The 23,459-nt window shown below is 37.5% G+C and overlaps 1 protein-coding gene and 1 long non-coding RNA gene across 3 annotated transcripts in view; one reads left to right on the forward strand and one right to left on the reverse strand.

The window, feature by feature from the left end:
- LOC139569930 (uncharacterized) overlaps positions 1-23,459 on the reverse strand; it is an 823,452-nt gene that overhangs the window by 304,172 nt on the left and 495,821 nt on the right. The window lies entirely within an intron of this gene.
- The window catches only part of LOC139533561 (NLR family CARD domain-containing protein 3-like), a 298,305-nt gene that overhangs the window by 33,179 nt on the left and 241,667 nt on the right, over positions 1-23,459 (forward strand). The window contains exons 2-7 of the mRNA XM_071332122.1: positions 3,203-3,301; positions 5,775-5,891; positions 8,277-8,361; positions 8,491-8,719; positions 9,276-11,067; positions 15,595-15,768. Coding sequence (XP_071188223.1) covers positions 3,219-3,301; positions 5,775-5,891; positions 8,277-8,361; positions 8,491-8,719; positions 9,276-11,067; positions 15,595-15,768 — 2,480 coding nt within the window. The 5' untranslated portion in view covers positions 3,203-3,218. The remainder of the gene's footprint in view (positions 1-3,202; positions 3,302-5,774; positions 5,892-8,276; positions 8,362-8,490; positions 8,720-9,275; positions 11,068-15,594; positions 15,769-23,459) is intronic.

The following is a 23,459-nucleotide window of genomic DNA, read 5'->3' on the forward strand; positions in this document are numbered from 1 at the left end:
TATAACCTAGTCTACTTTACATAATATAACATCTACATATCACTAACAACCCACTACTATACATTATAACCTAGTCTACTTTACATAATATAACATCTACATATCACTAACAACCCACTACTATACATTATAACCTAGTCTACTTTACATAATATAACATCTACATATCACTAACAACCCACTACTATACATTATAACCTAGTCTACTTTACATAATATAACATCTACATATCACTAACAACCCACTACTATACATTATAACCTAGTCTACTTTACATAATATACCATCTACATATCACTAACAACCCACTACTATACATTATAACCTAGTCTACTTTACATAATATAACATCTACATATCACTAACAACCCTCTACTATACATTATAACCTAGTCTACTTTACATAATATAACATCTACATATCACTAACAACCCACTACTATACATTATAACCTAGTCTACTTTACATAATATAACATCTACATATCACTAACAACCCACTATTATACATTATAACCTAGTCTACTTTACATAATATAACATCTACATATCACTAACAACCCACTACTATACATTATAACCTAGTCTACTTTACATAATATAACATATCACTAACAACCCACTACTATACATTATAACCTAGTCTACTTTACATAATATAACATCTACATATCACTAACAACCACTACTATACATTATAACCTAGTCTACTTTACATAATATAACATCTACATATCACTAACAACCCACTACTATACATTATAACCTAGTCTACTTTACATTATATAACATCTACATATCACTAACAACCCACTACTATACATTATAACCTAGTCTACTTTACATAATATAACATCTACATATCACTAACAACCCACTACTATACATTATAACCTAGTCTACTTTACATTATATAACATCTACATATCACTAACAACCCACTACTATACATTATAACCTAGTCTACTTTACATAATATAACATCTACATATCACTAACAACCCACTATTATACATTATAACCTAGTCTACTTTACATAATATAACATCTACATATCACTAACAACCCACTACTATACATTATAACCTAGTCTACTTTACATAATATAACATCTACATATCACTAACAACCCACTACTATACATTATAACCTAGTCTACTTTACATAATATAACATCTACATATCACTAACAACCCACTACTATACATTATAAACTAGTCTACTTTACATAATATAACACCTACATATAACTAACAACCCACTACTATACATTATAACCTAGTCTACTTTACATAATATAACATCTACATATCACGAACAACCCACTACTATACATTATAACCTAGTCTACTTTACATAATATAACATCTACATATCACTAACAACCCACTATTATACATTATAACCTAGTCTACTTTACATAATATAACATCTACATATCACTAACAACCCACTACTATACATTATAACCTAGTCTACTTTACATAATATAACATATCACTAACAACCCACTACTATACATTATAACCTAGTCTACTTTACATAATATAACATCTACATATCACTAACAACCCACTACTATACATTATAACCTAGTCTACTTTACATAATAGAACATCTACATATCACTAACAACCCACTACTATACATTATAACCTAGTCTACTTTACATAATATAACATCTACATATCACTAACAACCCACTATTATACATTATAACCTAGTCTACTTTACATAATATAACATCTACATATCACTAACAACCCACTACTATACATTATAACCTAGTCTACTTTACATAATATAACATCTACATATCACTAACAACCCACTACTATACATTATAAACTAGTCTACTTTACATAATATAACACCTACATATAACTAACAACCCACTACTATACATTATAACCTAGTCTACTTTACATAATATAACATCTACATATCACTAACAACCCACTACTATACATTATAACCTAGTCTACTTTACATAATATAACATCTACATATCACTAACAACCCACTACTATACATTATAACCTAGTCTACTTTACATAATATAACATCTACATATCACTAACAACCCACTACTATACATTATAACCTAGTCTACTTTACATAATATAACATCTACATATCACTAACAACCCACTACTATACATTATAACCTAGTCTACTTTACATAATATAACATCTCTTACTTGTTGTAAATAAACTTTCTGAATGGATCAATGATTTCCCCCTCAGATCAATCATGTCCGTTTTAGCCCTTCTGTCTACATTCTCAGATACGTTTAGAAAAGAACAGATTGAAAGACAATAAATATCTTACTTTTAATTCACACAGATAATTGTGAGACATGGCCTGGTGTTGCTGTACTGTCTATAACTACCTTAACAAACAGTGACTTAATATTATTATTATTATTATTATTATTGTTGCTGTACTGTCTATAACTACCTTAACAAACAGTGACTTAATATTATTATTATTATTATTATTGTTGCTGTACTGTCTATAACTACCTTAACAAACAGTGACTTATTTTTATTATTATTATTATTATTATTATTGTTGCTGTACTGTCTATAACTACCTTAACAAACAGTGACTTATTATTATTATTATTATTATTATTATTATTGTTGCTGTACTGTCTATAACTACCTTAACAAACAGTGACTTATTATTATTATTATTATTATTGACAGTTACCATGGAGATGTCATTTCACAACTACATATTCATGTGATTGAATTAAATCACCTGACTGTTTCGATATGTCTGTTAGTAAATGTTTCATAAGAGATCATTAATAAATGATAACAATTGACTTTAAAGAATTACTGTGTTAACCACAACCAACATGTTGGATCTCTGTTTAGTTGTCACTGTGTTAACCACAACCAACATGCTGGATCTCTGTTTAGTTGTCACTGTGTTAACCACAACCAACATGTTGGATCTCTGTTTAGTTGTCACTGTGTTAACCACAACCAACATGCTGGATCTCTGTTTAGTTGTCACTGTGTTAACCACAACCAACATGTTGGATCTCTGTTTAGTTGTCACTGTGTTAACCACAACCAACATGTTGGATCTCTGTTTAGTTGTCACTGTGTTAACCACAACCAACATGCTGGATCTCTGTTTAGTTGTCACTGTGTTAACCACAACCAACATGTTGGATCTCTGTTTAGGGGTCAGTGCTCTAAAATGAGTCTCTCTGGGGAGAGAGAGGAGGGGGGCCCTGCCTCTAAAATGAGTCTCTCTGGGGAACATGACACCAAAACTAAGAGGTGAGATGACAATTTTTTAAATAATTATTAACAGTTTATTTCCAAAATGCATCACATTTGTTTTTTCATCAGAAATGGTTGCTTATGGGTACCTTCAATATTACTGTTCTCAGATTATCAGTTAATAGATTTTAGATGGGTATATCTTTATTAAATTATTATTACTATTATTACTGTCCTCTTTTTTCAAGATGTGGCCGATTTAAACAGCCAGAATACATTTTTGAAATAAGATGATTTATTTTTTTACGACATCTTGTTTCTAAATGGCTGCTGGGTAATTTGATATGCATCTAAATCTTTGTTCGTAGGCATCGAATTGAGTGAATGCTGCGCAGGTTCACTGAGTTGCAAACCAAATGGACAGGTCTAGCTCATTGATTTGTAGATCTGACGCAGTTCCTACCTCAGATTATGAGCCTAGCAGGTGTCTGGAATGAGTTATTTAGTACCCACAGAGGCCACAGGGAGGAGCAAGAGAGCCATAAACACAAACTGTTTTTTGCCTTAAAAACCCTAAACCAAATAATCAATCAAATGTATTTTTAAAGCCCTTTTTACATCAGCAGATGTCACAAAGTGCAATACAGAAACTTTAACCCTTCATAATACCTATTTTGTCCTTAACCCTAATTCTAGGGTAGGGTAGCCTAGAACACTTTTAGAAACTATTTTAGTAATAATATTATGTTAGTAAATACAATTATAGTACTAAATAGCATTTTGATTATTTTGTTAATCAAAACCTGTCTAAGCATTGTGCTGCTCTTATTTTGTTATTAGTTATTATATTTATTATTGCAAGGCAGAACACTGTAACGGCTCGGATGAGGAGAAGGAGTAAGGGTCGGACCAAAACGCAGCGTTGTATGAAGACATAATGATTTATTAACTGAAGACGAAACACTGACACGAAATACACTTGATACGATTACAAAAACAACAAAACGACGTAGACAGACCTGAACTTGAGAACTTACATAGACACGAAGAACGCACAAACAGGAAAGACTAGCCAAACGAACGAACAAACGAAACAGTCCCGTGTGGTAGACACAGGAACAATCACCCACCAACAAACGGTGTGAACAGCCTACCTTAATATGGTTCTCAATCAGAGGAAACGTCAAACACCTGCCTCTAATTGAGAACCATATCAGGCAACACATTTAACCCAACATAGAAACACATAACATAGAATGCCCACCCCAACTCACGCCCTGACCAACTAAACACATACAAAAACAAGGAAAACAGGTCAGGAACGTGACAAACACTTGATAAACAAGACACATTAGTTTTATTTTTCAAATATGGTTTGAATTGTGTGACCTAGTAACATCTATGTGAAAGTGCAGCAACTGGAATGGGATAGGTGGGGCAGGTTTGAGATCTAAGGAATTATTGAGAAAAATACACTTTATTCTCAGCTCCCTCCCCAATGTCTGTACGTGAATTAATACCTTTTAATTGCTAAATATTTCCAATAGATGGCAGCATAAGACCACGAATTTATCAGTTATAGGCTACAAGCAGCAATATAATTGACATAAAATAGCATGCAACCACAGACTATATGTCTCATGATTTTCTAAAATGGTCACTCATTACTTTAGTTAGCTATATATCTCGTATTAGTGCAGTGTTGCTTTTGGGAAAGCAAAATATAATGACTATAGCAGGTATTGAACCCTGGGTAAATAATCACTAGTCAGAACCTCAACCTTAACATACATGCATTATAAAAAGTCATCTTAATATCTGATATTGCGAGTAAACAACCTCGGAATAGAAAAGACAAGAGTGCGTCTTCCAGCCCACCAATAAATTACATAATTCAACCCTCCCGGTTAGTAAATTTACCTCAATATGCCCTTCACTTTCAGATAAAAACAGGTGATAATAAACATGAATCATCATTATATTACTTCACAGTAATCTGTTAAATGCTTTTTCAGTGCTTCCTCTTGCGTTAGCAGTGTGGAAAGGGACAGAAAGAAGCACACAGGAGTTGTCCTGTGAGGGGGAGTGGTGGTGTATCCAGGGAGAAAACTAAACTAATCTTCTGAAATGTCATTAGTGGTCTTATGCTGCCATCTATTGGAATAATTTAGCAACTGCAGTAGTACTGAATAATGTGTAATTCCTTACTAAAGTAGTAATTACTCAGAATAATTACGCAAAATATACAAAATATACAATCTTCTAGTTAATTTTATCACTTACAACCATAAAATAATCACTTATAGCAAAACAAACAATTAAATTGGCATAAACCAAAAACACCATACATTTAGTTTATTTATTAATTACCAAATTGAGCCGGTCGGTTACATTTTAGAGTGAGGCAGATATATAGCATTTTGCAAAAAAAACATGATTTATGTCTCTCTGAAATGAAACCATCAAGTGATAGATTTTAAACAAATCACTGTCTGTGAGAGATGTAATGTTTGTCTCTGTTGTGTTGAAGCCCAATCAAGCAGGAGAGACCAGCCTCCCCTGTACCCAGCTGTGTGTCCATGAAGAGTGACAAGTCTATGGGTCTACCTATACTGTTTAGAGAGGGAGACTTTTCTACTGAACAAAGGTAAGAAGAACTCATGGGTCATGGTCAGTGAGTTAAACAACACTGTCTCTAGTCATTTCTCCTCTCCCATTTTCACATTTCTTTTTGTTGTTTTCATAATCTATAGGCTAATCATTTTGGCCATTTTCATAGTCCTAAAACAATTTTTAACAAACACAACGTTCCCTCCCTGTGTGTGTGTGTGTGAGTGTGTGTGTGTGTGTGTGTGTGTGTGTGTGTGTGTGTGTGTGTGTGTGTGTGTGTGTGTGTGTGTGTGTGTGTGTGTGTGTGTGTGTGTGTGTGTGTGTGTGTGTGTGTGTGTGTGTGTGTGTGTGTGTGTGTGTGCGCGCGCTCCCTGGATAAAGAAATATAATCTCTATCCTGATAGCCAAGTCAGTTTTACCCCTACCTACATGTACCTCAATTACCTGGTACCCCTGCACATTGACTCAGTACTGGTACTCCTTATAGTCTCATTATTACCTCAATTACCTGGTACCCCTGCACATTGACTCAGTACTGGTCTCCTTATTGCCTCATTATTACCTCAACTACCTGGTACCCTGCACATTGACTCAGTACTGGTACTCCTTATAGTCTCATTATTACCTCAACTACCTGGTACCCCTGCACATTGACTCAGTACTGGTACTCCTTATAGCCTCATTATTACCTCAACTACCTGGTACCCCTGCACATTGACTCAGTACTGGTACTCCATATAGCCTCATTATTACCTCAGCTACCCCTGCACATTGACTCAGTACTGGTACTCCTTATAGTCTCATTATTACCTCAACTACCTGGTACCCCTGCACATTGACTCAGTACTGGTACTCCTTATAGTCTCATTATTACCTCAACTACCTGGTACCCTGCACATTGACTCAGTACTGGTACTCCTTATAGTCTCATTACTACTCTGTATAAAACCTAGCAGTACTACTGATTTCTCTGAGAGTGAGGCAGATATATATTATTACTGTATAAAACCTAGCAGTACTACTGATTTCTCTGAGAGTGAGGCAGATATATATTATTACTGTGTAAAACCTAGCAGTACTACTGATTTCTCTGAGAATGAGGCAGATATATATTATTACTGTGTAAAACCTAGTAGTACTACTGATTTCTCTGAGAGTGAGGCACATATATATTATTACTGTATAAAACCTAGCAGTACTACTGATTTCTCTGAGAGTGAGGCAGATATATATTATTACTGTGTAAAACCTAGCAGTACTACTGATTTCTCTGAGAGTGAGGCAGATATATATTATTACTGTGTAAAACCTAGCAGTACTACTGATTTCTCTGAGAGTGAGGCAGATATATATTATTACTCTGTAAAACCTAGCAGTACTACTGATTTCTCTGAGTGAGGCAGATATATATTATTACTGTGTAAAACCTAGTAGTACTACTGATTTCTCTGAGAGTGAGGCAGATATATATTATTACTGTATAAAACCTAGCAGTACTACTGATTTCTCTGAGAGTGAGGCAGATATATATTATTACTGTGTAAAATCTAGCAGTACTACTGATTTCTCTGAGAGTGAGACAGATATATATTATTACTGTGTAAAACCTAGCAGTACTACTGATTACTCTGAGAGTGAGGCAGATATATAGCATTTTGAGAAAAAATGTTTTTGACTCTCTGAAATGAAAACATCAAATGATATATTTTAATCAAATACATGTATGTCATTGAAAAACCCCATGCCATGATTAGATAGTGAAACAACACCAATCTCTTTTATAATTTATTTTTAGTAAAAGTTCATTTATGACAGTTTCTGAAAAGTGACATATAGCGTTTTGGAATGAAACTGTTCTTATGTTTCCCCATCTGAGCTCAGAGTAGATGAGAGATGTAATGTTTGTCTCTGTTGTGTTGAAGCCCAATCAAGCAGGAGAGACCAGCCTCCCCTGTACCCAGCTGTGTGTCCATGAAGAGTGACCGGTCTATGATTCTACCTATACTGTTTAGAGAGGGAGACTTTTCTACTGAACAAAGGTAAGAAGAACTCATGGGTCATGGTCAGTGAGTTAAACAACACTGTCTCTAGTCATTTCTCCTCTCCCATTTTCCCATTTCTTTTGGTTGTTTTCATAATCCATAGGCTAATCCTTTTTTCCATTTTCATTGTCATTAAACAATATTAAACAAACACAACATTCCCTCCCTCCCTGTGTGTGTGTGTGTGTGTGTGTGTGTGTGTGTGTGTGTGTGTGTGTGTGTGTGTGTGTGTGTGTGTGTGTGTGTGTGTGTGTGTGTGTGTGTGTGTGTGTGTGTGTGTGTGTGTGTGTGTGTGTGTGTGTGTGTGTGTGTGTGTGTGTGTGTGTGTGTGTGTGTGCACTCCCTGGATGAGGAGATGTAATCTCATGTTTTGTCCACAGAAACCAACAGGAGAGATCAGAGTCAGAGATTCTCAGTGGTCAGTCTTCCCAGAGTCATCAAACAGACCTGGCCTCCATATTCAGTGTATGTGGTCCTGTTATGTACATTTGTTTTTGTTTACCTCAAGTAAAGTTGATCTGTCAATCATTCATTAATGTGTTAATGAGAAAGCATTTATTCTCTTGTTTAACTCAATTACTTAATTTTTTTCAGATGCTTGAAGAGGAAATAATGACATTTGTGAAGAACGAGCTGAAGATGTTCAAGAGGATTCTTAGTCCAGAACTCCCAGAAGGCTTTGAGAGTCAGAAGCAGGATAAGGAAGTGGTGGATGCTGAAGATGAGAAGCAGGAGAGCAGTGCCAGAGAGGGGGCTCTGAAGATCACACTGCACGTCCTGAGGAAAATGAACCAGAAGGACCTTGCTGACACACTGGAGAAAAGTACGAGCTGTCTGCCTCATGTTGAATGCTGTTTTACAACAAACATTTAAAAGCTGTAGCTAAAGTACAGTTAAAGTAGCTGTGTAACTCAATGATATTGTAGCAGCCTTAACACAACACCTAGTGACCTCATCAAGTAGCAGCAGGGATGTGCAGCGTTGATTCATTGAGAGAGAGAAGAGGAGAGACAACATTAATAATACCATCAATAATAATATATTAATATAATCAGTCACACCAGTCTGTAATGCATTGTGAAAACATTTACACATTTTTACAGTCAGTTATGAGAATAAATTATTATAATGTACAAATTTATATCACAGTCTTACAATACTGTCCCGTGTGGCTCAGTTGGTAGAGCATGGCGCTTGCAACGCCAGGGTTGTGGGTTCAATTCCCACGTGGGGACCAGGATGAATATGTATGAACTTTCCAATTTGTAAGTCGCTCTGGATAAGAGCGTCTGCTAAATGACTTAAATGTAAATGTAAATGTACTGTAGGCATTAAAACAAACACAATTTTAATATCCTCTGTGTTATTTCTTCATTCAGATGAGCTTGCTGTGATTTGCCAACGTGAACTCAAATCTAATCTAAAGAAGAAGTTTCAATGTGTATTTGAGGGGATGGCTAAACAAGGAAACCCAACACTTCTCAATAAGATCTACACAGAGCTCTACATCACAGAGGGTGGAACAGGAGAGGTCAATAATGAACATGAGCTGAGACAGATTGAGACAAAAAACAGGAAACAAGCAAATCCAGAGACTCCAATCAAATGTAACGACATCTTCAAACCCTTAACTGGACAAGACAAACTTATCAGAACTGTGCTGACAAAGGGAGTCGCTGGCGTTGGAAAAACAGTCTCTGTGCAGAAGTTCATTCTGGATTGGGCTGAAGGAAAAGCAAATCAGGATGTCCAATTTGTATTTTCATTCCCTTTCCGGGAGCTGAATTTGATGAAAGAGGACAAACACACTTTGCTTGAACTTCTCAATCACTTCTCAATGGAAACCAAACAATCAGGAATCTCCAACTACAACAAGTACAAAGTTATGTTCATCTTTGATGGTCTGGATGAGTGTCGACTGCCCCTAGACTTCCAGAAGAACAAGATCTGTTGTGACGTCACAGAGTCAACCTCACTGGATGTTCTGCTGACAAATCTCATCAAGGGAAATCTGCTTCCCTCTGCTCTCCTCTGGATAACTACTCGACCTGCAGCAGCCAATAAGATCCCTTCAGGGTGTGTCGACCAGGTGACAGAGGTACGAGGGTTCAATGACCCACAGAAGGAGGAGTACTTCAGGAAGAGATTCAGTGATGAGGACTTGGCCAGCAGAATCATCTCACACATAAAGACATCAAGGAACCTCCACATCATGTGCCACATTCCAGTCTTCTGTTGGATTTCTGCAATAGTCCTTGAACACATGCTGAAACATAAGAGAGAAGAGATGCCCAAGACTCTGACTGAGATGTACACACACCTTGTGGTGTTTCATACCAAACAGAAGAATGAAAAGTATCTTGGGAAAGAAGAGACAGGTCCACACTGGAATAAAGAGAGCATTCTGTCACTGGGAAAACTGGCTTTTCAACAGCTTGTGAAGGGCAATCTGATTTTCTATGAAGAAGACCTGAAAGAGGCTGGCATTGATGTCAATGAAGCCTCAGTCTACTCAGGATTGTGCACACAGATCTTTAAAGAGGAATGTGGGCTGTACCAGGACAAGGCATACTGCTTCGTGCATCTGAGCATTCAGGAGTTTCTGGCTGCTTTATATGTGTTCCTCTCATTCATCAACAACAATGAGAATCTAATGGACAAACCTCAATCAAAGTCCAGGAAACTTTCTTCGCTGTTCAGAGACAAGTCTAAAGTTACTGTCTACAAGAGTGCTGTGGATAAAGCCTTACAAAGTGAGACGGGAAACCTGGACCTTTTCCTCCGCTTCCTTCTGGGCCTCTCACTGGAGTCCAATCAGAAACACTTACGTGGTCTACGGACAAAGACAAGAAGCAGCTCAAAGAGCTATGAAGAAACAGTCAAGTACATCAAGGAGAAGATCAGGGAGAATCCTTCTCCAGAGAGGTGCATCAATCTGTTCCACTGTCTGAATGAACTGAATGACCATTCTCTAGTGGAGGAGATCCAAAGCTACCTGAGATCAGGAAGTCTCTCAGAAGCCAACCTGTCACCTGCACAGTGGTCAGCTCTGGTCTTTGTGTTGCTGACTTCAGAAAAGGAGCTGGATGTGTTTGACCTGAAGAAATACTCCAGATCAGAGGAAGGTCTTCTGAGGCTGCTGCCAGTGGTCAAAGCCTCCAGAGTTGCTCTGTGAGTAAACAAAATGACATATAAGAACGAATCGTCAGGAAGAAATATTAATTCTCAAGAAAAATATGTATTATAATAAGTATATAATATCATATTGAACAACATATTGATGTTCACATTAGTAATACCATAAGACCATACAATTCTAAATGTTGTTTGGGAGAATAAACCAAATGCATCTGCCATTGTCCTTCTTCACTGCTTTTGTTAACAGTGTGTTTGTGAAGTCATGATGATCTCTTTGTCAGGCTGTCAGGCTGTGGAGTCACAGAGGAAGGCTGTGATTCTCTGGTCTCAACTCTGAAGTCAAACCCCTCACACCTGAGAGAGCTGAATCTGAGTAACAATGACCTGAAGGATTCAGGAGTGAAGCTGCTCTCTGCTGGACTGGGGAATCCCCACTGTAAACTGGAGACTCTGAGGTCAGTATTCCTGTAGGTGGTCAACAAGTGATAACTGTTCACCAGATCCACATGTGTTTACCAGACACACATAGTCCATACCATATGTGTTTGGACAGTGAAACTTACAGTTTTTCATTTCCAGCATTTTGGATTTGAGATAGAATGTTTCATATTAGGTGACAGTCCAGAATGTCACTTTTTTTTAGGGTAATGGGGAGAGGTTAGTATGTTTCGCTTTGGCCACTGTATCTCTTGTCGTGGAAAGGGACACTTGAAGTCAATCTTAAATTAATCATTGTTTAATGTCAGCAGGCTTTTGAGGTTCCAACCAACTCAATCAGGAGCTCTTCCTGGGCAGTCCCAGCAGTTGTCTTACATATACGGCTATACACAGACAAGTTATATTTGCATGATTTAGCATAATTAATTCATCTTTACCGTTTTGTTTCATTCATGTGACAGACCAACACGTCACGAGGCTTCTTCTCTCTAAGCTGAGACATTGAAACTGAGATATATTTCATTCGTTCTCAAAACAAGGGGTGGGCTTACTGCCAAATTGCAGTTACTGATAATGAGGATTTGTTCAGTCAACCACTTGCATGAACACAGAAATAGGTTTATAGAACTGCACATGAATGGAACACAGAAATTAGTTATAAGAAAAGCACAAACATTAAAATTCCCATTACACCCTCTCACTCATTATTATTAATGATTCATTCATGATTTTTCTTAATCATGGCATTATCAGAATTACTTTAATAGTGTTTATAAACAAGTTACCTACTCATCATCCACCATTCTGTTACTTTTGGGCAAAACACAACCAAATCAAGCTTGATGTAGTCATTGTGTGCAAGTTAATATGGGACAAAATACTATGGTTTTGACTACTTCAATACACTTAAATAAATAATAACACTATAAGTGAATTGGTTTCTATTGACAAGCAATATTTTGATAATTTGTTATTCATATGTAATTTATAATAATGATACATTAATTTATGAATAGATATGGCATGTTTCAGGACACTGATGTATCTGAAAATATATAAAAATATACAGTCACTATTTTCACTACCAAAGAATAGCAGTGTGATTTTAACCTCTAACGAGCCTCTACCCCGGGTCCGGGATCACCCCCCATCCCCCCACACACTGATTAGCATAGCTAGCATAGCTTCACAAGTAGATAGTAGCATCTAAATATCATTAAATCACAAGTCCAAGACACCAGATGAAAGATACAGATCTTGTGAATAAAGCCACCATTTCAGATTTTTAAAATGTTTTACAGGGAAGACAAAATATGTAAATCTATTAGCTAAACACGTTAGCAAAATACACAATTTCTTTGTCCACCATTTTTTCTCTCCAACAGTAGCTATCACCAATTCGGCTAAACTAAGATATTGATAGCCAATAACCTATAAAAAACCTCATCAGATGACAGTCTGATAACATATTTATGGTATAGGATAGGTTTTGTTAGAAAAAAGTGCATATTTCAGGTAGAAATCACAGTTTACAATTGCACCTACCATCACAAGACGACTAGAATTACTATAGAGAGCAACGTGTATGACCAATTTACTCTTAATAAAACATTTCATAAGAATAGACAAAGCATAGCAATGGAAAGACCCAGATCTTGTGATTCCAGACAATATTTCAGATTTTCTAAGCGTTTTACAGCGAAAACACAATAAATCGATAAGTTAGCATACCACATGTGAAAACGTTACCAGAGCATCGATTCCAGCCAAAGAGCGCTATAACGTAATCACCGCCAAAATATATTAATTTTTTCACTAACCTTCTCAGAATTCTTCCGATGACACTCCTGTAACATCATTTTACAACATACATATACAGTTTGTTCGAAAAGGTGCATATTTAGCCATACAAAACCGTGGTTACACAATAAAAATACTAGGAAATCAAGCCTCAATATGTCTGACGTCATCTATCAGAGTGATCTAGTTTAATTGAAAGCTAATCATATACTTGACTAAAAAATACAGGGTTGACAGGAATCGAAAGACAAATTAGTTCTTAATGCAACCGCTGACTTACATTTTTAAAATTATCCTTACTTTTCAATACAGGGTTCGCCAAGTGACGCGATAACAAACAAAATGGCGAAATATGCGTTTAAAATATTTCGACAGAACAACGATTTATCATATTAAATATTGCTTACTTTGAGCTGTTCTTCCATCAGATTCTTGGGCAATGTATCCTTTCTATGTTGTAATCTTCTTTTGGTCGATAGATGTCCTCTGTCCTTCGAAATGTCCACTAACAACGACCGAGACCGCGAAACGTTCCCAAAGCTAGAAAGTGCACGACAAATAAATTCCTCAGAATCGCACTAAACGGATATAAATTGCTATAAAACGGTTCAAATTAACTACATTATGATGTTTTTAACAACTATAACGACTGAAAACATGACCGGAGAAATATCACTCTCTAAAAAACGATTTGGAAGGAGGCAGGTCTGATGTCCATTTGGCGCATGACGCATGCAGGGAGAGAGCGGTACTTCTACGTTTTCGTGTGTTATAGTGGCTGTGATTGTGCAATCGACTCCATTCAAAACGTGATGACGTACAGACACCCAGAGGAAGACGTAGGCAGTGTCGGTTTCTTCATAGCATTCACTGTCGCCTTAAAAACAGACTCCAGATCAGGGGTAAAAATTTCTGAAATCTGACCCCTGTCATGAAAAGTGCTGTAGATATTGTTCTGTACCACTCAGAGACAAAATTCCAACGGCTATAGAAACTAGAAAGTGTTTTCTATCCAATAATAACAATAATATGCATATTGTACGATCAAGAATTTAGCACGAGGCAGTTTAATTTGGAGACCCAAATATGCTAATGCGGAACAGCACCCCCTATAGTTCCAAGAAGTTTTAATATGATTTTACTCTTTACAGGCTGTCACTCTGTCTTGCGACAGAGGAAGGCTGTGCTTCTCTAGTCTCAGCTCTGAAGTCAAACCCCTCACACCTGAGAGAGCTGGATCTGAGTAACAATGACCTGAAGGATTCAGGAGTGAAGCTGCTCTCTGCTGGACTGGGGAATCCCCACTGTAAACTGGAGACTCTGAGGTCAGTATTCCTGTAGTTGGTCAACAAGTGATAACTGTTCACCAGATCCACATGTGTTTACCAGACACACATAGTCCACACCATATGTGTTTGGACAGTGAAGCTTACAGTTATACATTTGGTGCTATGCTCCAGCATTTTGGATTTGAGATATAATGTTTCATATTAGGCAACAGTACAGAATGTCACCTTTTATTTGAGGTTTATGGTGAGAGGTTAGTATGTTTTGTTGTAGCCTTTGTACCTTACTCACTCACTCAATATTATTAATGATTCATTCATGATCTTTCACAATCATGGCATTATCAGGATTACTTTAGTAGTGTTTAGAAACATGTTATCTTCTTACTTTGAAAGAAAATTACTCCAGTCATCATCCATCTTTCAGTTATTATTAGGCAAAGAATAACCAAAACAAACTGCAAATGCAACCAGGAAGTTTACGACCAAATACTAAACTTTTGACTACCTTAATACAATATAAGTGAATTGGTCAGAATACTTATGACTTCTCCAAATGGGGGGACTAGATACATAAAGTGCTTTCATTTCTAAATGGTGAAACAGATATGTATAAAAATACCCTCAAATAAAAGGTGACATTATATACTGTCACCTCATATGAAACATTTAATCTGAAATCCAAAATGATGGAGTATAGAGCCACATTTAAAATGTTAACTTCACTGACAAAATAGATATGGTGTGGACTGTATACTCAATACAATCTAAATCTGATACCTCACTGTCTGTCTTTTGACTGATACTGCTTTTTAAACTGGTCTGGTCAGTCTACTCAAATATTTGTACTATACATGATACTATCTGCAGGCAATGCTTCAATCATTTGTAATTTCTAATAATGAAACATAAATGTTTTAGTAGATATTTCAGGTTTCAGGACACTGATGTATCTGAATATATTCAAAAAAATACTGCCAGTATTTTCACCACCAAAGAATATCCGTGTGATTTTAAAAGATTTGACTCTTGGCAGGCTGTCAGGCTGTGGAGTCACAGAGGAAGGCTGTGCTTCTCTGGTCTCAGCTCTGGAGTCAAACCCCTCACACCTGAGAGAGCTGGATCTGAGTAACAATGACCTGAAGGATTCAGGAGTGAAGCTACTCTCTGCTGGACTGGGGAAACCCCACTGTAAACTGGAGACTCTGAGGTCAGTATTCCTGTAGTTGTTCAACAAGTGATAACTATTCACCAGATCCACATGTGTTTACCAGACACACATAGTCCACACCATATGTGTTTGGACAGTGAAGCTTACAGTTTTAAATTTGGTGCAATGCTCCAGCATTTTGCATTTGCGATAGAATGTTTCATATTAGGTGACAGTACTGAATGTCACCTTTTATTTGAGGGTATTTTATATCTATATCATGTCTGTTTAACCATTTAGAAATGAAAGCACTTTATGTGTCTAGTTATCCCATTTGAAAAAGTCTTAATAATTTGGACAAATTCACTTATATTGTATTAAAGGAGTCATAAGTTTAGTATTTGGTCCCATATTCCATGCCTGCAGTGATTACATCAAGCGTGTGATTCTACTAACTTGTTGAATTCATTTGCAGTTTGTCTTGGTTGTGTTTTGGATGTTTTTCCTAATAGAAACTGAATGGTGAATAATGTCCTGTTATTTTGGAGTCACTTCACTTGTATTGTCAGTAAGAATAGAAGATGTTTCTGAACACTTCTACGTTCATGCGGATGCTACCATGATTTTGAATAATCATGAATGAATCGTGAATGATGATGAATGAGAATGTTAGAGGTACAAGGAACATACCCCCTGTTGTGTCTTTACTATCATTAACTGAAGACTTTTAGTTTTTATCAAAGATTCTCTGTAATTAGCATTTCGTGATCAACTAATCAGGCAAATGTATTAACTAGGAAGACGGGCACCAAGGAAAATATTCAGATTACAAAGTTAGAATTTTCCTAATACAACTTTTCAGATATTTTAATATCTGATCAATTAGTCTTCTTAATTAATTAATTAATTATTTTACCTCACGTTAGTCTCATTCCAAACATTGTAAATTGTTGGTTATCTGCACGAACCCAGTCTTCACTATGAGTCATCCATACATCAATTGTCTTAAAATAATTTATTTACTAACTAAGTAATTCACCGAAATGTATAACAAACAGTAGATAGTTACAAGGAAATTATAGTGGATTTTCCCTTGTGGGATAAACCGGCATCACGGCTTGGTGTACAAAGGGGAAGTGGGGGTCGCCTGAGATAAGACAACACACAGTTGATAATTATAACAATTGAAATGCTAATCCTTTGCACATGAATGCTCACTCATTCGGGAACAATTGCAATCAATATATATATTTACGCTCAGTGTGTCGTCGGGGTCTCTGTTGAAAAGTTTGTTTCTTTTGGAGAGTGTCCGTCCTCTCTCTCTCTCTGTTGTGGTTAGAATGGATAGTTCAGAGTGACATTCATTCATGTCGTTATAGATAGATGTTTCGGCGGTTGTCGGTCTTCGCGTTCAATGATATCAAATTCCTAGCTGCAGACTAGTAATTAATATCAAAGACTTGTTCTTATTCTGTCGGTATCAATAGTCTAAGAGTTTAACCACGTGGGATGGTTAAAAGATTCATCAGTCTGGTCTCAAACCTTGGCCCTCTCGTTATCGAGGTAAGCTGGCCTGCAACCTTTGTCCTCTCGTAATGGAGAGAAACATGGTCTGTTGAGAAATTCTCAAAGTTGGGGTTTTATTCGGGAGTTGCAGAAAAGTACCTGTCCCAGGATGCCCGACCCTAACTGGGCTCATGGGCGGTCCTCTGATTTAGTTAACCTCAAAAGGGAATTGGAGATTCCTTCATTAAAAAGTCCAAAATCACATTTACAATTTTACAAACAGTATCACCCTCACCCATTCATCCAATACAACAATTAGATGTAAACCTCATATCTGAGGCTATTATATAAACAGCGTTATGGTAATGTGGCCGCACCATCTCCCATGAGCTTCCCCAAGTTGTCTCCAAGTTGTACCAAACGGACCAGTTCGTAGCTGGATTCTTCACCGATGTTTTATACCTTCTCCAGAACATAAATGTTGCTCGGACCTCAAGTTCTGTGAGGTGGAAGAAATTCCTTTGTTCTCTATGAAAATTCACTCTGTGTCTTCACTGTGGCCATGAGGAGATAATCTCCTCCAGGAATTTACGACCTCTCTCTGACCACAGCAGCCGTAGGAGACAGGGAGAGGCAGGGAGAGGGGGATGGTGCTTGCTGTACCCAAAGAGGGCAACGTCATGACACCCCTCTATTATAGGTAATGGTGAGAGGTTAGCATGTTTTGTTGTAGCCTCTGTTATTGGTAATGGTGAGAGGTTAGCATGTTTTGTTGTAGTCTCTGTTATTGGTAATGGTGAGAGGTTAGCATGTTCTGTTGTAGCCTCTCTTATTGGTAATGGTGAGAGGTTAGCATGTTTTGTTGTAGCCTCTGTTATTGGTAATGGTGAGAGGTTAGCATGTTTTGTTGTAGCCTCTATTATAGGTAATGGTGAGAGGTTAGCATGTTTTGTTGTAGCCTCTGTTATTGGTAATGGTGAGAGGTTAGCATGTTTTGTTGTAACCACTGTTATTGGTAATGGTGAGAGGTTAGCATGTTCTGTTGTAGGCTCTGTTATTGGTAATGGTGAGAGGTTAGCATGTTTTGTTGTAGTCTCTGTAACTTACTCACAATTTTTCAATAATACTTGGGACATTTCATTATGTTGTTGTTTTTCAACTTGCTGACTGTCTGACTAAAAAGGGAGCATCCGGTCTTGTGCTCCTAAAGACACTTAGTAATGGAAAGGGTCAGCTTGACAAATACAAATACAAACTAACATTTTTCTCTCTACAAGCAATTACTTTGATAATTTGTCAATTCTAATAATGATACATTCATTTATGAATAGATATGGCAGGTTTCAGGACACTGATATATCTGAATATGCTGAAAAAAATATACTGCCACTATTTTCACCACCAAAGAATATCAGTGTGGTTTTAATATGATTTTACTCTTGCAGACTGTCAGGCTGTCTAGTCACAGAGGAAGGCTGTGCTTCTCTGGTCTCAGCTTTGAAGTCAAACCCCTCCCACCTGAGAGAGCTGGACCTGAGCTACAATCACCCAGGAGACTTAGGAGTCAGACTGCTCTCTGCTGGACTGGAGGATCCACACTGCAGACTGGAGAAACTCAAGTATGTAGAGGGTTTATGTCAATGTTCACATCAGACATATTTGACTTATCAGGCCAGTTAAGACAAACATTCTGACCACCACTTGGACAAAGTTATATGCTGTATGTGTGTGTGTGTGTGTGTGTGTGTGTGTGTGTGTGTGTGTGTGTGTGTGTGTGTGTGTGTGTGTGTGTGTGTGTGTGTGTGTGTGTGTGTGTGTGTGTGTGTGTGTGTGTGTGTGTGTGTGTGTGTGTGTGTGTGTGTGTGTGTGTGTGTGTGAGTTCAGGTGTATCCCTCAATGACTGTCTATTCTTCTGCTTACCGCTACAGTGTGGAACATGGTGGAGAGAACACAATGAAACCTGGGCTTAGAAAATGTGAGTGTTGACTGCTGTGAAGAATATCACTAAGAATAAGCCTTAATTCAAGTTAAGTCAAAGTCAAAGACCACCATCATTACTTACTTGGTCATATTAAATATCAGCTGTAGTTCTACAGAAGCAGAAATCAGGGACACTAAAGTTTACAAAGAGTTGCTTTGACAATGTGTGTGTGTGTGTGTGTGTGTGTGTGTGTGTGTGTGTGTGTGTGTGTGTGTGTGTGTGTGTGTGTGTGTGTGTGTGGCGTGATTGTGTTATGTTAGAAATGTGTGTGTGTGTGTTCGTGTTACATAAGAAACGTGTGTTTGCGTACAGGTGTGTGTGTGTGTGTGTGAGTGTGTTTGTGTCTGTGTGTAATTATTGGGAATAAGTCTGTTATGTTACCATACAGTTTAACATATGATCATTCAAGAAGTCTCAAGTCAACTTAATTTCTCCTTTTGATACCTAGAAAAATCTACATGAATCAGTGAAAAGTGAGTCAACATTCTAATGATGATTTCTAATATTGTGTCTGGTTTCATCCATCAGATGTCTGTGATCTCACACTGGACCTAAACACAGTAAACAGACACCTCTCTCTGTCTGAGGAGAACAGAAAGGTGACACGTAGGAGAGAGAAGCAGCCGTATCCTGATCACCCAGAGAGATTTGAGGACTGGGAACAGGTGCTATGTAGAGAGGGTCTGACTGGGCGCTGTTACTGGGAGGTAGAGTGGAGTGGGAAAGGGGCGAGAATAGGAGTGGCATATAAAGGAATCAGCAGGAGAGAAGGGGGTAAGGACTGTCTTATTGGATACAATGACAAGTCCTGGAGCCTGACCTGCTATGACAACAGTTACACTGCCTGGCACAATAAGAATTCCACTACCATAGACGTCCCCTCCTCCAGCTCCCACAGAGTAGGAGTGTATCTGGACTGGCCAGCCGGCACTCTGTCCTTCTATAGAGCCTCCACTGACACACTGACCCACCTGTACACATTCACCTCCACATTCACTGAGCCCCTCTATCCAGCGTTTAGGGTTTGGGATGATGACTCCTCCTCAGTGTCCCTGTGTCAGGTGGTTCCTGTGTCAAACACAACATGATGTTTCACTCTAGTCAGGGGTTTTATGTTTGATCAGAATATGACACTTAAATACATGGAGTAACAAACACCAACTTGGGCCAGTTTATTCCTTTAAATAGTAACTCTGTCTGTCTCTTTCTGTGATCCTGAGAGAATGGTTCAGATACACACACACACACACACACACACACACACACACACACACACACACACACACACACACACACACACACACACACACACACACACACACACACACACACACACACACACACACACACACACACACACACACACACACACACATGAAACATTTTAATTGTATGTGTCCACATAACTGAGTGTGTGACTGACCTTGTGAAACTGTGTGAAACTGTCCTATTATATTGTCCTGTTCTTGGGAGTAAAATCCTGTGTTGTCAACCAGCTGTCCGACTACCTCACAAAATAACTTTAACCCGACAAAAAAAAAAGAAAAACAGATTCATCTATAGACACGGATGATTTTCTTACCGTTGAAGTAGAGGCTGGCGCTCTGGCTGGAATCGATGCAACACTGGAAAAGTTGTGTGAGGAGGTAGCAGGGCTGAGGGGGAGTTTGGAGTTTAGCCAGAGGGAAATTCTCACGCTCCAAGGAGAGAACAAGGCAGTCACAGCCAAGGTAAAAATCCACAATTCCAACATGCATTGTCTACTCAGAGAAAATAGGGTGATGAAGGAGTCGCTGCTAGATATACAAAGTCATAGCATGCGTGAAAATCTATTTTTTCTGGGGTTGCTGAGGACGCATCCAATAATCCAGTGGGCGCGATCAGAGAATTCATGCAATCCGCTTTGAAACTCCCTATAGAGACTGTAAACAAGGTGGCTTTACACCGAGTACACAGACTTGGAGCTTGGAGCGACAAATTCGTCCTCAATTACCAATTTCCAAGGGAGATAAACTAACGTCGTATGAGACTGTATCCGGTACAGAGGCAACAGAGGGAGAAGGGTAAGCGTGCCTTTCTCCTTGTGGATAAACTCTTTATAGATGGACAGCTATTCCAAGACAGCTCCATATCACCATGGCTGTACTAAATTCTACAGGGACTTCAGGTTACGAAAAAAAGAAAGTATGGGAGCTGTAAAAAATATCTGAAGACTATGAAGTGGATATGAACACACACGTATTCAATTACATCCTCGCTTACACATAAGGACTTATACATACACACACACACCTGATCTCTCTCTCTTCTCTCACTCTCTCTCTCTTTTCTCTTCTCTTCTCTCTCTCTCTCTATCTCTCTTTTCTCTTCTCTCACTCTCTCTATCTCTCTTTTCTCTTCTCTCACTCTCTATCTCTCTTTTCTCTTCTCTCACTCTCTCTATCTCTCTTTTCTCTTCTCTCACTCTCTCACTCTCTTTTCTCTTCTCTTCTCTCCCTCTCTCTCTATTGTCGAGAACTGTTTTATCATTTAATTTGTTTTATGTTTGTCTATCTTTTTTATGTGTTTGTCTACGAGTTTATATATGTTTACAACAAGCAAGGGGAAGATATCAGAATAGGGGCATTGGGGAATAATAACATATTGTACGGAATACATTTGTACTGTAGCGAAGCCATCTCTAGAGTAATGCAAGGTCTCTTTCATGATCATGTGAAACGTCAATTGCTATGGAAAACATAAATACAATAAAAAATAAATGCAAATGCTGGGATGTGTTTTTCATAGATGTTAAAGGTAAGTATGATGCAACTATGACAGTGATTCGATATGGATTACAATTATGCTCATGAGTATTAAGGCTGGACGCACTACATGTTACACACATAGACACTCAAACATGCAAATTGGCAGAGTTATTATTTATTTGAACAGCACACATTATAGTCTTACTCTTATACAGACATCGTACACACTCTCACTAAATCACATCCAATATCATACACATCAACCTACTCAGATTTACTACACACATAATGTCTTGATTCAAAATTCTAACATCTGTGGCATTGGCTCACAGGCAAACAGGCAATATACAAATATTGCAAGAACCTATTTCTTTAATTCTAAATATCAGACATTTGAAAGCTCTAATTTTGACCTTCATAATACCTCTGATGGCAGTAACTTTACAAGCACTAATTATGGTCAATTTAGCCTGAGAATAGTATCTAGTTATGGTAAGGGGTGAAATAAGAATAGCCAGTTATAATTGTAACGGTTTAGCAGATTATAAAAAAAGAAGATCAGTCTTTACATGGCTAAAAGAAAAGGAATATATCATATACTGTTTACAGGAAACTCACTCTACATTTTGAATTTCGCGCTCTGCCTTTTCAGTGGAATGTGGGAGGAGTTCCGCTAGCGGAACGCTGGGGCTAGAAAGGTTAAGTTGCGTGGAAAAAGGATTGTCGTGGTGAAATAATTTTCTGTCATGGACAAAGGAACTCAAAGGGTGTGATGATATTAATTACCAAAAATGTCGATCTGAATGTGCAAATAGTCAAGAATGATTCGCAAGGAAGGAGGATCTTTTTAAATATGAAAGTGGATGAAAAAAAGATTTGGCTCATTAATCTATATGGTCCAAATCAGGATGATCTACACTTCTTCGAAAACATGTATACCAATTTATTGAACTTACAGGCAACAAATGATCGAATCATTATAGTAGGAGACTATAACACAGTGTTAAGTACCTCAATGGACCATAAAGGTAATCACTCTACAAACTATCATCACCGTGCCCATAAGGAAATCACAAATATTATGGACACATTAGAAATCGTGGATATTTGGAGACTAAAAAACCTTGACCTAGTGAGATATACATGGAGGAGACTTAATCAAGCTAGTCATCTTGACTACTTTCTAGTCTCTTTGTCTCTTGCGTCAAAGATTAAAGCAGTTTTAATAGGAGACCCAATGTGATCGGATCATCATCTAATTGGCATTCCAATAACTCTTATAGATTGGAAATTTAATCAAAGTTTACTAGAGGACAACTTATTTTTAACTAAGACAAAATAATTTATAACTGAATTTTTCCAGTATAATATAGGTTCAGCAAATTCCCTTATTGTTTGGGATACCTTTAAATGTGCCTTCAGGGGTATTTCAACATCAATAATAAAACATCAGTTTCTGGCTAAAGAGACAAGACTAACAAGGGAAATCCATGAACTAATAGTACAGGTAGATAGCA

This window comes from Salvelinus alpinus, chromosome 1, assembly GCF_045679555.1.
Source record: "Salvelinus alpinus chromosome 1, SLU_Salpinus.1, whole genome shotgun sequence".
Classification (NCBI taxonomy): Eukaryota; Metazoa; Chordata; class Actinopteri; order Salmoniformes; family Salmonidae; genus Salvelinus; species Salvelinus alpinus.